This window comes from Marmota monax, unplaced genomic scaffold (genome assembly GCF_021218885.2).
Source record: "Marmota monax isolate L192 unplaced genomic scaffold, Marmota_monax_Labrador192_F-V1.1 WCK01_AAM20220418_F8-fsc00051, whole genome shotgun sequence".
NCBI classification, from domain to species: Eukaryota; Metazoa; Chordata; class Mammalia; order Rodentia; family Sciuridae; genus Marmota; species Marmota monax.
In genome coordinates, this window is record NW_026695202.1 from 4,404,536 (window position 1) to 4,420,158 (window position 15,623).

Genomic DNA, 15,623 nt, shown 5'->3' on the forward strand with positions numbered 1-15,623 from the left:
CTTCGCTATTATTATTATTGTTTTTAAAGTGTCAATTTTTAAAAATGACACTTCCTTCTCAAAACCTTCTCGTAGCTTCCTATCATTCCTGGGGTTAAACCCACACTTCTTTAGTTCCTGTGGTCAGGATCTGGCCCTCCCCAACCTCCTCTCTCCTCCACCCCTCCTCACCCTCTGCCTCGCCTTACAGATCCTGTGTCCTTTCTACCAACCCAATCTCCTTCCCTCCTCTGAGCATCTGCACCATGCCGTTCCCTTTGAGGGGAAGGACCAGCTCTCCCAAAGGCTTAGACCCTGCTTCTTTCAGGACTCAGCTCAAACATCAGTTGCTCAAAAATCACTTACTTGGCTCAAGAATCAGTCGGAAAGACCTCTCCTCACCACCTTATCCATTCACCTCGATGACTTTCTGTCTCCCCTCCTTGAATATCAGCTCCAAGAAAGATGGGAATTTGTTTTATTTGCCTTTATATCCCCAATGCCTAGACTAGGGCCTGGCACACAGTAGGCATTTTTGAATAATGGATTGCTTTCTTCTCTGGAGCTCATATTCTAACATCACTGGTTGGTACTGCCTTTCCCTCATGAAAACCCACAGTTCTTAACTATAAGGTTAGGCGTGCCGTTGCTGTGTGTGTGTGTGTGTGTGTGTGTGTAATTACAAAGGTCCTTACTGAAGAAAAACTGTAAAGTTCTTTAATAGCTTCTATTCACTTGGCTAATGTTCAAACAGCCACTTAGGTGCTTGGCATGGATTTCCACTAAGCAAATTAATGCATTACTGCATTCAGCTCGGGCTCTTGAGAGACCTGTCACCAAGCAGGCTCCGAGTGAAGGTTCCCTCACCTCTGTGAGTGACGGGGAGACCAGCACACAAGCTCACAGACTCGGGTCCCAGCACCACTGTGGCTACCACCCTTGCCCCTGCCACGCCCAGGTCTGCACAAAGGGCCATGAGGCAGGACGGAAAAGGCCAGGCGGGACTGGCGGCAGAGCCAGCAGGGCAAGGCCAAGGTCGGCTGGGAGTCAGGCAACAGGCTGCCGGGGACACCCAGTGTGATGGGCTGACCTGGGTCCCCTCCTCCAAATACCTCAGTATTCAGGACCTCCAGTCCTCAGAAGGGGACTCTGCTTGAAGGCAGAGTCTTCACAGGGATGATTCAGTTAGAATGAGGTCCTCGGCAGGGGCCCAAGCACACAGTCTGTGACAATCTACCAGTGTCCTTGAGAAGAGGGAGATGCTGTGAAGACAGGAGAAGGCAGACAGCTACCAGCCAAGGACGGGGCCGAGCAGCAGCTCTCCTCTCGGGGCCGACCTTGGGACCCAGGCAGTACAGCAGCTCAAGTCACGGGGCTGGGGGTGGTGGGGTCACAGGCAGAGGTGTGAGAGCTGGAACGCAGCCTTGGCAATCGCCTGCTCCTAACCCCCGGGGAAGGGAGGGGAGCTGCCCTCCTCCACAATTATTTAGTGGATGTGGGAGAAACAGAACTTGCGTGGGAGAAGGGAAAGGGAACCGAACAGAAACCAGAAATCTCTAAGAAACTAACATTTAAATCCCTGGGAGTTTTCTGAACAACGACAAAAAAAAAAAACACACACACACACACACACCTTTTATTAGGATGGTCCTTGCAGGTCATGAAAGACTTGAAAGCAATGAGTTCTTTTTAACCAGTTTGAGATCAGGAATCCCTTTAGGACTCTGGTAAAAGCTATGTGCCTCCTGCCCAGGAAAAAGGTGAACCCACGCACATAACACACAAAACATCATATGCTAGCACCGTCCAGAGAACTTTCTGCAGTGAAGGAATGTTCTAGATCTACACTGTCCAACATAGTAGCCATTAGTCACAGGAGGCTACTGAGCTCTTGAAATCTGATGATCGTAGGGCCTCAGGATGATCTTTCTTTAGCTTAGCAGTGTATGTATCATGCTATTTAATGCTATCAACAGCTCTGTGACAGGGATAGAGGGGTCATTCCCATTTTATGGGGGTGGTTGCTGAGGCCCACCATCTTGCCCAAGGTCTTACATCTGGTCCACAGTGCAGGATCTGAACCTGAAACCCGAGCCCGAGCAAAGTGCAAACCCCAGCTCTTCTGATTCCCTAAAACCTGCTTGAAGGGTTTTACAAAACCAGACCCACACTCCTTCCTGAGGCCTCGAAAGAAATTATTTCAAGTCACCAAAATGACTTCAATTCACACGGGAGCCCATCTTTATAAAGTTATAAAGCAAGGGCTTCTCAAAGTTTCCAGCAGGGAGAGGGGCTGGACTGAGGCCAATCCAACCTTGGTAATAGAATGTTCCTCTATTAAGGTTCCTCTATGGCCTTCCCTTTAGCAGGGGGATGGTTTCCTGTTCTCCATTCATCCTGTCTGGTTCCCAAGGAGGGCACAGGGCTGCTCCAGAAGTCAGGCTTCCCCATGCCAGGCCTCGAGTACCATAGCCGGCCTCCAGTACCACAGCTGGCCTCCAGTACCACAGCCGGCCTCCCCAACAAAGAACCTGGAGGCTTCGTGCTGCAAGAAGGCTACCTCTGTCCTCCTGATACAGGGGTTCCTGAGTTAAGCCAAGAAATCTCAAAACACACAGAGCTCACAGAGTGCAGGACCCACCCTGGCCCCAGGCTTCTCTGGTAACCAGGCCACACAGAGCAAAAACCCTCAGAATGTATGTACCCGAGCTCATTTTCCATCTCCACTCACTTCTAACTTCTAGAAACTGCACTCATTCACCAGGCATATGCTACCCAGGCAAAGCTACTCAGTTGGCTTTACCAGCATGGGATTCTACTTTTGCAAATTCTTCAGCAAAAATCTCTCTTTCAGGACCCAGTAGAGATGCCACACAGCTCCACCAAAACTTGTCACATGATACTTTTTTCTGTCCTGCCTTGTCAACTTGCTTCTTGAGTATGAGATCCATATCAAATTCATCTTTAAATCTGCAACCTCACCCACAGGGAGCGTAACAGGAAGTAGACACTCGAAAGACCAATGGTTCTCAAACTTTTGTTATAGCAGAGACTGCCTGGTCCCACCCCCCACTGTTTCCCCTTCAGCAGGTTTCAGGTAAGGCCTGAGAATATGCATTTCTCGTCATCTCAAGCGATGCTGATGCTGCTGGCCCAGAGAACACACTTTGAGAATCGCTGCAAGAGATGTTTGTGGAATGAAAATATGATCGAATGAAAATCTCCCTTAAAAATGCTATCACACAAGGGCTCCAAAAAACTGAGCTTTTGAAAGATCAGGATAAAACATATTATCAACATTGACTTCTAGATAAAAAACAAAAATAGAAACAGCAGAAAAAAATAATGGCAAAAAAGATCAAGGAACCAGATGAAGGAAAACTAAAAATTTTAAGGTTACCATCTGGTTTTTAGCCCTACCTGATAACTTCTTATCGTCAAACCAGAAATTAAAAATACGTTCTTTTTCTGTCTCCACTACAAAATAAAAAATATTCTGGGTAAACACTTTGACTCAATAAGCTCAAGATTAGGAATTTTTCATAAGAAAATAATTACAAGTGAAAGTGAAAATAATGCACAGCAGGGACAATAAAACTCTGTCCATAACAGTCAGAAATTTGGAACAACTTAAATGGTTGGCAAAAGGAATCAGATTCAATAAATTGTGGTACGTCCATAAATGGAATATTATAAAGCCTTTTAAAATGTCCTTTCAGGGAATATTTATTGACATAGGAAGAAACGTGTTATAACAAATGAAAAAAAGGTAAGCTAAAAAATGGTATAAACAGTATAATCTAACTTTGGATAAAAACCATATACAGTCGATATACAGAAAAACAGATTTAAAATGTAGACACGGAGTTATTTACTAAACTTCGAGTTAGAACAAAATAATAATAATAATTATTATTATTATTATTATTTTAATAGTAATTATTATTATTTTGGGTTTTGTTTTTTTTTTTACATTTTACTTGTAGCAAGGATTACAATCAAACTCCACTCATTGGGTCAGAATGGAGTGTTCGTGAAAAACTTGCCCCTCGTGTAGCACACTACCTATACTTTCGAGTTCAGAACAAAATTATTTTTAAAATTTTAACATTTATCCTTTGAGCATTTCTGTAATAAACACATGTTGCTTGTGTAATTTCTTTACCGGATATTCAAAAAAAAAAAAAAATGACAGGCTGTGGGAGGTTTAGACTTTCCATTTCTTCCCGGGAAGGACCACAGGGTTGAACTGAAGCACGGGCTTTTTACAGGCTCTCCCCCAGCCTGCTCTTGTGTAAACACCAACCACAATCTGGACTCCACTTCTGCAACATCTGCGGCACCGATCCTCTCCCCCGGTGCTTCCTGGACCGGCCCTAGGTTCATTCGTAACTCCAACAGCCCAACTTGGGAAAAAACTCTTCACGCCACCAGCAAAACCATCGGCTCTGGAGAAGGACAGTGCAGACGTGTCCGCCTTTCCTGGTCACCCAGCAAACTGCCATTTTTCAGAAACCGTGGCCGTCTTACAGACCGGTTTTCAAATAAGGTGGGTTGCCTAGCAACAGCCAAAGAACCGGGAAGATGGAAAAAAGGCGCCTGCCAGGGATGTTTTATGACCAAAATGAGCTGCCCTGCGTGTGTCTGGTTGCATTCAAGGTAACCAAATAAAAGATAACACCCGACTATTTTTGCATCATGAAATACTTGGCTCCGGCCCAGAAGGGCAATTACCTAAAAGTCTTGGCGGCCCCCATGGTATGAGAAATGGTAACTGATACAGGAGTGGAAAAAAAGAAGAAAGGAAGAAACCACTGACCTTCATAAATACTGATGATATGAGGATGGTTGAGGGATGACATTATCTCAATCTCCCGTCTGATGTGAACCATGTCTTGTTCATCCTTAATTTTGTCCTTACGAATGGATTTTATAGCAACCTATAAAGTCAGGAAATGAAATGTTATTCGGAGAACTAAACAGATGCAAATCAGCCATTGGGGGAGTTTGGAAAATAAATACAGATGTTACTTGTTGGCAGAACTGACAATCACCAAAACAAAGCTTCGAAATACCCCCTATCAGGTTTTTCATTTCTAGAAGAAACACCCCTTCTCCAGGCAACAAAAACATCAGGTTTGAACTGCCTAGGGTCTGGGATCAAGAGTTTTTTGTTGTTGTTGTTGTTTTGTTTTTGTTTTTTTCATAAAGCAAACGCTGCTTAACATGGACCCATTCATTTGGTGTAGGAATCCGGGTTCTTTGAAAAGAGAAGAAAGGCAAGCTTGGTTTACAGGGTACTGATTCAAAAAATCACTATTCCATGGCCAATCTGGAGGTCAGTCCTGCCTCACACTTTGGGGTCTCAACACTCCAGCCTGTGCCGTGGTTATGCACTTGCTCGGAAGCAAGATCCTTCCTATGTCCCTCCTCCAGCCCAAGCATCTCCAATTGCACGTGGTGTGACAAATGGGCTCCTCAAGGGATAAATCAGGATGAGACAAAGAGAGTGACAGCTAGTCTCCCTGCCCAGGCCCAGTCCATTCCAAAAGCCTTCTGCCAATGTAGTCTGCAAATCCAAACTGCAGAGAGCTGCCAAGGGCCAAGGCACAGAACGATCACTCAAAGAAGCAAATAAATCAAAAGGCATTAAAAACAGGAATCTAGTAAGGGAAAAATACATTTACCAATGGATTCATCTTTGCTCATACACATGCTGGTTGGTCATGTAATCCACCATGGCTCTAAGGGAGCAAAAATACACAGCAGAGGGGCACCCATGGGGAACAAGGAAGCCCCCCACCAATCTACTACCCTCTCCCAAAGCCTCCTTAGCTCCCTCTCAAATGGGTCCTCTTGTGACCTCAAAGCTCACCTGTAGCACCCATCCCTCTGATTTACAAAGGGATGGAGCTATTGGAAGGAAGGAAGGAAGGAAGGAAGGACCCCTTTCTATGAGCAGCTGCAGCTAAACCTTGACTCTCCCAGGGTTGAGACCACAGGTCCAGCACAGCAGGAATGGATTCATATCTGGGAACATCTGTAACTTCCGACAGGGGCTAGCTCTCCATCAAGCACTGGAACCCAATCACTCCTCAACTATAGTCTGTCCACCTGTGACTCCAAGAGAACTGGGAAGCTGCTGTTTTTGCTATGTGCTGACCTTAACCAGAACAAGTCCGACCTACAGCTCCCTGCACTCTGTGCAATCCGTCCCTTCCCTGTAACTAAGGCAGGGTCTCCGTCTCTTCTGGACCCCGGAGTAGCAGAGATCTTATTCACCACTTGTTTTATCACCAAATCCTTACCCTGTGTACTTGGCACGTAGTAGACCTGAGAAAACACTTAGTGCAGATAGAGAGCAAGGGAAGGAGAGGAGAGAAGAAAGAAGGAAGTGGGGTTCATGGTGGATAGTGAAATTGGGGCAAAAAAAGAAGGGACCCCCCCTGTAAACTACTACTGCCAAGACAGGCATGCTTGCTAGCAAGATGATTTCGGATTCCTCTGCCATCCTATCTACAATGGCAATCAAGGCATGGATAAAGCACAAATGAAGCACAGGACACCCTGCTGGGACCCAGGGGAGGCTCCATCCTGGCTGGACCCCGTGCCTGGCTAAGGGAGCTGCAGAGATATGAATGAGCCGTCCAGCTTAAAGGTCCCTTTTCACGACAGTGCCAGGCTCAGCGCTACCCCAGGCCCTCACCAGAGCCCCATTCAGCATGCAGCAAGAAAAGCCTCCTCTGCTGACGTCAAACGTGAAGACATGACTGGAAGGCTTTATTTTGTCTGAGTGAGGCCTGCATCCTGGGAGTTTGCTCTTGGAGGAAGCAGACAGTGAACACACACAGGCTGGGGAGGATGTGGGTGGCTGCTGGACCAACTCCGACATTCCTCCATAAACTAAAGATGGGCCAAGGGTAGAAACCACCCCTTTGATTATGCAGCAAGCTGAACTTGGCCTCCAGGAGGCCCTATTGTCAAATTACAATAAGAATAAATTCTTTCACCATCCAGGGTCAGGGGAGGGTAGCAACATTCTAGCGGTAAGAAAATGAGCCCACTGTCAATTCCCCACTGACAGTGGAGAGCGAGGGGTGATGGTCTCACGGTGCAATTACCCGGGAGATGCTTCTAGCTGGGTATGAAAAGGAAAGTGCCCACATTCTAATCAAATCCCACACAGCACTGCGGTAACTAAAAGGGCTCCATAAATGTTAATAACCACAGCGGCCGTCCCTCCACAAAAGCTGCCCTCTCCCTACAATGAAAACGTCAGAGGGCTCATTCTGCTCCCCTATCAGAGGGGTAGTTGTAGCCTAGAAAGAGACCAATGCTAGAAAGCCACTTAGAACCCTGCCACGGCCAAGGCTGGAGGGAAAAGACTCGGTTCACTCCCAAGAGCTACGCATGACCCACCTGAGGTCAGCCAGCCAGTAGTGGCAAACCAAGGACACAGTGACAAATCCTAACAGCCAGCCTCCATAAAGCACCTGACATGTGACAGGCCTTGCAAACACTGAGATCTTTGCATCCTTTGTCATTCAAGGTTCATCCTCCTGCCACCTCCCCAGGGCCCCTCCTGACCCCTCTCACCCCACAGCCCTCTCTCTGCATCCTTCCCATTCTATCTTCTTTAGAGCATTTGACACCAGTTAAAATTATCTTTCTTCTCTGTGTGTTTGCAGCATATTGAGCCTGTTTCTGCGGAACCTGAGAGCTAAGAAAGGTTCAGACATGTTCAGAGGGTTGGAAGGCGATCTGTAAATGTAGCTCCTGCTTCACAGAACCGAAGGATAAACTGAGCCAGCACACTGAGAGGCAGTATAGCCTAATGGCTAGGACTATGGCTCTGAGTGCTGGCTAACTAAAACCATTCTCTAGCTGAGGACCTTTGGGCAGGTTATACAACCTCTCTGTGCACCAGTTTTCCTCATTCATCAAGTAAACATCAACAATGCCTGCCTCACGGATCCCTGTTGGGACTGCAGGCCAGGTGCTTAAGAACAAGCCTGGGCCAGGGATCATTTTTTGACCTAGGGGGGAGTGTCCCTTCCTTTCTTCCTTTCCTCCTCTTCATTCCTCAAGGGACAGCAAGTGGAAGTCTTAGGCACAGAGACCACATTCATTCCCCAAGTTCATAAAGGACCAGCCAATCTCAGTCCTCCGTCTTTAAACAGCACCCTCCTTGGAAACGGCAGGAAGCTCTGAACAGCTGGACCACGACTGGCACCATGACCCATGAGGCCCAGGCCAGGCTGGAGGGAGAGCAGCCCCAGGTCCATCTCCCCCCATCTCCTTCTGACTGCTGCCCCTTCAGCTGCTCAGAATCAAAAGACTGTCCCAAGACACCCACTCAGCCTCGACAGTCAGGGACGGGGCACCACTTGCTCCCTGTGAGCACCTGCCTTGGGCCAGACAAACCCTACATGGAGAGAGCAGTGTGCTTCTGCCCCAGCCCTCCAGGTGGGAGTCGGGGGAGAGGCCAGGGGACTTTTGTGCAATAAGCACAAATGGCCACGGGCTGCCACAGAAAGGTGCAGACGCCCGCCCAGTGGAGGAAACCCCACTCCAGTTTTCTCACTCTCACATCAACAAAGAAAAACGGAAGTAAGGAAAGGGCTCAGCAGGAAGAGATTACCAAATGTCTGAAATCCCGCCCCACCCCAAAACCATCCACCTCGTTCCCACACACAGCAAGGCTGCGGCAGGGAGGCAGGTGTTGGAGCCCGACCGGCGCGGCCACTTCCATAAATGTTCCCAAGTCTAGACGGCACCGTGTGCCTTATAAAATGGTCTGCTTTTAAATAAGGCCACCCTATAGTGTAATGTTTAAACCTTACGCAGCAGCAGGGCTGGCCGCGGCCCTGTGAATGAGCCCCTGGTGCCGCCTGCTTCAGAGGCACACTTGGCCGGGCCAGTGTCCACCTCTTGTTAACCGAAACCAGCCCAGCCTCCTCTGTTGGGCTGGCAGATTTTCCTCTTTTGAATGATCCCCAAAACCCACCTGCTCAGCAGCCTCCTGGGCACTCTCTCCCACAGTGGCTGCTGTGCATGTGGGGCAGGGGCAGGGGAAGCAGGGGCCAGAGTCAACGCTCAGACTTGTCCTGGCTGGTGGCTTCTGGCAAGCCCAAACCTCGCAGGCCTCAGTTTCCCACGAAACCGAGGGTTTACTACTCCCTACGTGGCGACGGCAGCAAAGGCAGGTTAGAATTAAAACCCAGCTCACGGCCCTCCCCCGCCACCTCCCTCATTGCCACCCGGCAGGCAGCGGCAGCGGCAGACAATAATCTAGAACTCTCCGATAGGAGTCCCCTGGGAGGATTGTTAAAATGCAGATCCTGAAGCCAGGGCTGTGCGTTGGGGCCCAGGATCCTACATCTCCAGCAAGCTCCCAGGTGCTGCCAGCCGTGCTGGTCCAGGTCCAATACTTTGAGGAACTGTCCCCACGTGTCAACGTTTTAAGTCCATGACTGTATCCTCAGCAACAGTGATAACTGATACTCAGCACGTGTTCGCTGTAGGCAGGAAGACCTTATTCCCTTTAGTCCTGACTACAGCCTCATGTTACAGGTGAGAAAACTGAGGCACGGAGGAAAAAACACTGCTGCAAGTCAAATGTGGAGCTGAGAGTTGAGGGCAGGCGACTAAGCCCAGAGAACACGGCCTCCTGAGGCACAGATACAGGTGGAACGGACAGTAACCACGCCAGGTGACAGGAGTCCCCTGAAGGATCCAAAAGGGCTCCCAAAGCCCAGTGAGATTTGGACTTCCTCCAAGCCCAAGCCCGTGAAGTGGTTTTGTTTTTGTTTTTGTTTTTTGCAGGGCCTGAGGATCCGGAAGGCAGGGCTGGGGACATGCACAGCCGCAGGAAACACGGTCATAAACAGGGCATTAGCCTCACTTAGTGAGAACAAGCCTGCGCTCTAATCCCAGCAACACGCACTGGCAGCCTCCCTGCCATTCACAAGGTGTGACCTCACTCCCGGCCACGTTCCACCACCACGCTGCAGGGCACCGAGTCAGAGGCAGCCGGGGAATCTGTTCTGACCAAGGGCCCGGAGGCCACTTGCAGGGGGTGGCGGACAGCCATGTCAAGCTGGAGGCTGGGAGCGCAGGGTTCCTGCTCTCCTCTGGGAGCTGGGCAGAGTCTGGGGTGAGGCATCGCTGCACATGGGCCACGTTACGGCTGTTACTCAGAAAGCCTCTGCCTGGATCACCAAGGCGATGCCACCCAGAAGGCTGTGTTGCAACCAAAGACCCTAATTAATTCAATGACCCCCCGCTCTCTGTGGAGGAGCCTGGCCAACTCAGGACAACACCGCAGCAACCTGCCAGGACGCAACAGGCCCCACGGGGCCCACGCCAGCTCCGCCAGGGGCCCACGGCTCCTCTCTTCCTCTCTGGCCTGTTGATTCACGTTGTTACCTGGATGTTTTCACAGACGGGAGCAGGTTGGAAGCCAAAGTTGTATGAACAGGCTCAGAGGAGAGGCACCCCAGGCCAGGGAGCGCTCTGCCTTCAAAGAGGGGCACCCACCATCGGCCACCAGCTGCCCTTTCATCTTGTCAGAGGTTCTGGTAAACATCATTCACCATAACCCGCTTCTCAATCCTCTGTTTCCCAAAACTCCCATAAAAGAGATGATGGTTCCTCAGATGAGGCAGATTTTTCTCCTGCCATGAAAAATGTGTTCTATTTCCAGATTTAAATAGCAAAGCCGATTTGCATTTGACCGGGCCAGGGCCTCCTCAGGAGCCAGGACACGGAGAGCTGTTCCTCACTCTCTAGTACTCCCCCCACCCCAGCCTGTCCCCGCCAAGCACTGCACGGAGAGCGTCCTTACTGAGGAAGGGAACTAACGACAAAGAACTCTCAGGACAGATTTACACTCCCTGTATGGCACCAGGAGATAGTGACCACAGCTGAGCAGGGAGGACCCAGGGAAAAGAAGGCCAGCTGAAAGTTAGTGCCAGGTGAATACCTAAACAGAGCAGCCAGCCAGCCCAAGGACAGTCAGACTCTGGAGAGTGCTCTGTCAAAGTGTGGGCAGCAGGTCACCTGCATGCAGTGAATGGAGGTGGTGGGGACTCGGGGAAGACCTGGCATGCTGAGGTTTGAGAACCACCACCTTAAACCAAAGTCAGTGTGCCCCTGCCAGTTCCTACCATCCTGCAACTTAAATAAGACAGTCACATTGCACACTCAGTGACTAATGCAATTGACGCACTGCCACCGATACAGAGGGCTCAGTGACCAGGATTAACTGACCCCTGTCAAATGGCAAGTTCGCTTCCAATAAATACTTCCTTGGTCGTAGCCCCGAGGCCTGGGAAACCACTGGGATGGGTTATGTATGTCACAGTCTGCACACAACTGGGAATGTCAAAGGCCCCTGGTAACACATGAGATGCTAACGTAGGCGGCGTCCGACTCCCAGGCTCCAAAACGCAAGGCTGCTGAGCTAGGGCTGGGATTGCCAAGCTGCTGTTTATTTTTAGCCTTGCACGTTTCCAAAAGCCAAACTCAACACCAGATCAGAATTCTAAGTGCAACTGCTTTTCTTCCAGGTTACAATTGTCCCAAAGAGGGAAGGAAAGGGATGAGCCAGGGGCTGAGGTTACTTCTAAGCTGGCCCCAGATCCCCTGCTACTGCTCTTCAGCAACTTCCATAAGCCCAAGGCAGCGCGACTAGTACTTATGGACCTCGGAACCCAGCAGAGTCCTGGCCAGAACCGCTCTGAACCCTGGTGTCAGCACTTGTCCTATCAGCAATCACAGCAACTTGGAGGAGGGACCTGCTCCAAGGAGACATCCACAGCTAATCAAGACACAGGCTTAGTTTCCCCATCTGCAAGTGAGGATAACAGCGGCACGCCCTCTGGTTATTATCCTGCAGCACCACACCAGGACTGACCTGGGGGTCCTATCAGATTGTGTATGTGACACTGAAGAAGGCTCATAGGAACAATGGCAGAAGTCACAACAGCATCGTTATCACAGCAGACATTAGAGCTGCGTGGATTACAATGCTCCACTCCCACCTCCTCATTGGGCAAATGAGGAAACTGAGTCCCGGGGAGTTAAAGGATAGGCCCAAGTTCACCAAATTAACAGCCATGCTGCAATTGTAACAAGACAGCCTACGAGAGCCCTGACTGACCCCATGCTAAACCACAGTTAGCAGCGGGACGGAAGCCACCACAAAAGGGTTATTAACATTTATATGTGAGGCAGGCTCCAGCTGCAACGAAGTCCCCGAACTGCTGCATTATTAATAAACCAGACGGAGAGCGACAGATACCTCTAAGTGTGCTGGCAAATTATGACATGTCTCACAGCATGGCACACGGGGGGCTGTCCCCACACTGCAAGCCACCACGCTGTTTTCAGCCCAGTTCAGTCCAAACCTCACTCCAGTTTCTGAAGCCTGACTTGGCTATCACACATGAATGAGCATACTCGGGAGGGTTTTGTCCCATTATTTCTTAATTTGTTGCAAATACTGCTTTTAAATATTAACTTCAGGCTGCAACTGGATCAGTGACCTTGGGAACAATGAGCAAGGGACACAAAAGACCTAAGAAGCCAAATTAGGTTTCTAAAGGGAAAGGAAATAAGTCTGTTGGATTTAGCAGGTCTAGGTGGGCAGAACAAAGAAATTGATTTTTTTTTTAATTTCTTAAGCTGGTGAAATATAACAGGTAAAAACAGAGGCATGGCTTTGCATTTTATTTTGTGTTTTCACCACGGATGATTTTGCAGATGAGTGAAAGGGATTTGTCAGAAGTTATTTTTATCCTGACGGAATTCCTTCTGCTTGGAAAATTGATGAACAGCCACGAGGCATGTCAGAGCAGGGGAGCAGTGGCAGAGGCTGCAGTGTCTGTCACCCAGGGCCTCTGGGATCTCAGTCATCTCCCCTGCGCAGCAGCACCTCACTCCTTGCAAGGGAGGCTCTCATTGCTCATTATTCAGAGAGTTAACAGGTTCCCTGCTCCACGGCCCCACTGCCTCGATGCTGGTCAGCAGCCTAATTAGGGTTCCACAAACCTGCCCAGGGTGCCTCTTGCAGGAGTGTCTCTGGCTACAAATGGTGACAGCCTGACCCCCACGGAGGTCCTCAGTCCTGGGTGGGCATTTCCTGCTGCCCCATCAGGCGGGTGAGATGCATCCAGTATTCAATACTCGATCCTGACTCCAGAGGAGACTGGGAAGGGATCTGCAGCCCTCACGGGGACCCAAGGCGCAGCCAGGGGGGAATGTGTCCATGTCCCCGGACATGCACACGTGGCATTTCCTCTGCCAGAATCCCTCCACTCTGTCATTGCAGCTAACTTTTTCAGCTGACGGAATCCTCTGCATCCATTTCCGGGGACAGGGTCCACCCGGCAACAAGTCTCCGGGATGCACACCTGGGTCCGCTCTCCTTGCCTCGCTTACCTATAATCTACACAGAGGCGATCGCTGCTTCTCATTCACCACGGCACCCCTAGGGCCAAGTGGTGTCTAGAGCACAGCATATGCAAGACTTGGTGCTGAACTCGGGGTGGTTGGGGGAACTCAGGTAAACCGTGGCATACGTGCAGAGGGGGCCTCCTCAGAAGCCCCTATTTCCACCCCTGCATCTCCTAAAGGAGACTCATTTCTAACCAGAACTGGGTCTCACTTTGCTCCATTATTAACTCCCCATCCCATTGTCAAGGCAATGTCATCGTGTGTGTGTGTGTGTGTGTGTGTGTGTGTGTCCCACCCCTGGTCTCCTCATTTGACATACTTCACACTACTCGGTCCTTCTTGCCAGGAAATGGGCCTCTGACTATTTCACTGGACCAGTACTGATCAAAATGCTATCTTTGGGGTGCACTCAGATGTAGTTTTTACAACTTCCTCTCATGCCACAACAGTGCCATATTAAATTATCATGAGGTTTTTGCGTTTGGGGTAGAGGGGTCATTACGCACCAAAGGAACAGGAAGACGAGCCATGTCCTCTGCCAAATAATGTTCACATCTACAATATATTTACCAGTCACTGTCCATGCTACTTAAACGGCAGTCAAACATAACCTAGCAAAAGCGAAGGTTATTCATGGTCAGTGTCCCAGAGGTAGCAGGCATTTGTCACCGCCTTGTCCCCTCTGAGTCCTCAATATCTGGGAGAGAATCTGACACAACAGTGGACTTGCACTCAGCATGGACTGAGTTTAATTTAATTCAGCCTCAAGCACATCATAAGCCTTCATTTTTATAAGCCCTAATCCTTTCTTACACCTCCACCCACTACTAACAGCCTGGCCCAGTAACTACAAATTGCTGAGGTCAGAAAACGCTCCCAGATACTCCTCTGACTCACGTTGCTTCTGCACAGGTAGATGCAGTACCGTGTGGTATAAATGATCCCCCCAACATACAGGATGCCATTCCACTTGATTCCACTCCCCCCACCACTCCACAAGACAGGCTACTTATCCTGCAGGAGAGGAAAACTGAACCCAAGTTCCCACAGATCATAAACACAAAGCCCAAGTTTCAACTCGGGCACTTGGAGTCTGTGGCCAAAGCTGCTTCCCTGGGCCACACCTGGTTCCATATTTGGTCAAACCTATGGAATCACTGGGTGACGCCTTGGCATGGTGACTCTTCCTTTCTCTGGAGTGTAAGCCTTGGGAAAACTAGCTCAGATATTGGATCGTTCATGTGCCGTGGAAGAGCTGGTGGAGGAGCTAATCAGAACAATCCGAGCTTGCGGCTAAACAAGGACACTCCTTCCTGGATCACACATTGCTCGATGGTGATACTTCATAGGAACCCTTCCCTTACAACAATACTGTCAAATGCAGCAACCACGGGCCAGAAACATCCCAGGGGAACCCTGCCAAGCTGCTTTCTGATGTACCATACACACAAATACCAATATTCCCCAGATGTTCTCCATGTAAAACATTTGGTTTGAGACATTGCTCTTCTTTCCCCAAAAGTCTTACATTTGTTTAATGGACTCATACAGTTCAGCTAAAACATCCTGGAGCAGAACTCTGAAGCCAGCCCGTCTCTAATGTGAACATCCCATCTGCAGAAAAGACGAAGAAGTAAATAAGACAGTCCTTCCCAAGATTTATGCTCCCTGCATCTTTAAGCAGGTCATAAAATGAAAGCTATGCACAGATAATAATGCAAGCTGCTTTCAAGTGTGTTTCTGAGTCCATCTCGATATTAATCTAAGACCGATGCTCCAGCAGATGCTGGGTCTGGAATGCTAAAGAGGGGGCAAAATTTGGCTTCTGACTCCCCATCCCCCACCAAAAAAAAAAAAAAAAAGAATCTGTCACTTGAGTGACACAGATGATTGAGATAAAGGTAGGTTGGTTTTTGTTTTTTTTTTCTGATTTCAGTCCTCAAACCTAGAAATAGCTCCTTTATTTCAAAACCACATATCTATAACCCACAATCCAAAACACAAGGAACAGGTAGGAAATTGACCTTGAGTCATGAAACCAGCTCAGCCACATGCTAACTATCTGACACTGGCCAGTCCTGCTCCCTACAGGAGGGTCATCCTGTTACTCAAGAAAACAGAACTTCTTTAGATTGGCTCTCGGGACCTGTTCAGCTCTCAAGACAGTATGAGGAGGAGGTTTAGCC

General features: G+C 49.1%; 1 protein-coding gene across 1 annotated transcript in view; it reads right to left on the minus strand.

Annotated features, from left to right (window-relative positions):
• Nuak1 (NUAK family kinase 1) overlaps positions 1–15,623 on the minus strand; it is a 66,760-nt gene that overhangs the window by 33,266 nt on the left and 17,871 nt on the right. Inside the window, exon 2 of the mRNA XM_046429255.2 lies at positions 4,799–4,919. Coding sequence (XP_046285211.1) covers positions 4,799–4,919 — 121 coding nt within the window. The remainder of the gene's footprint in view (positions 1–4,798; positions 4,920–15,623) is intronic.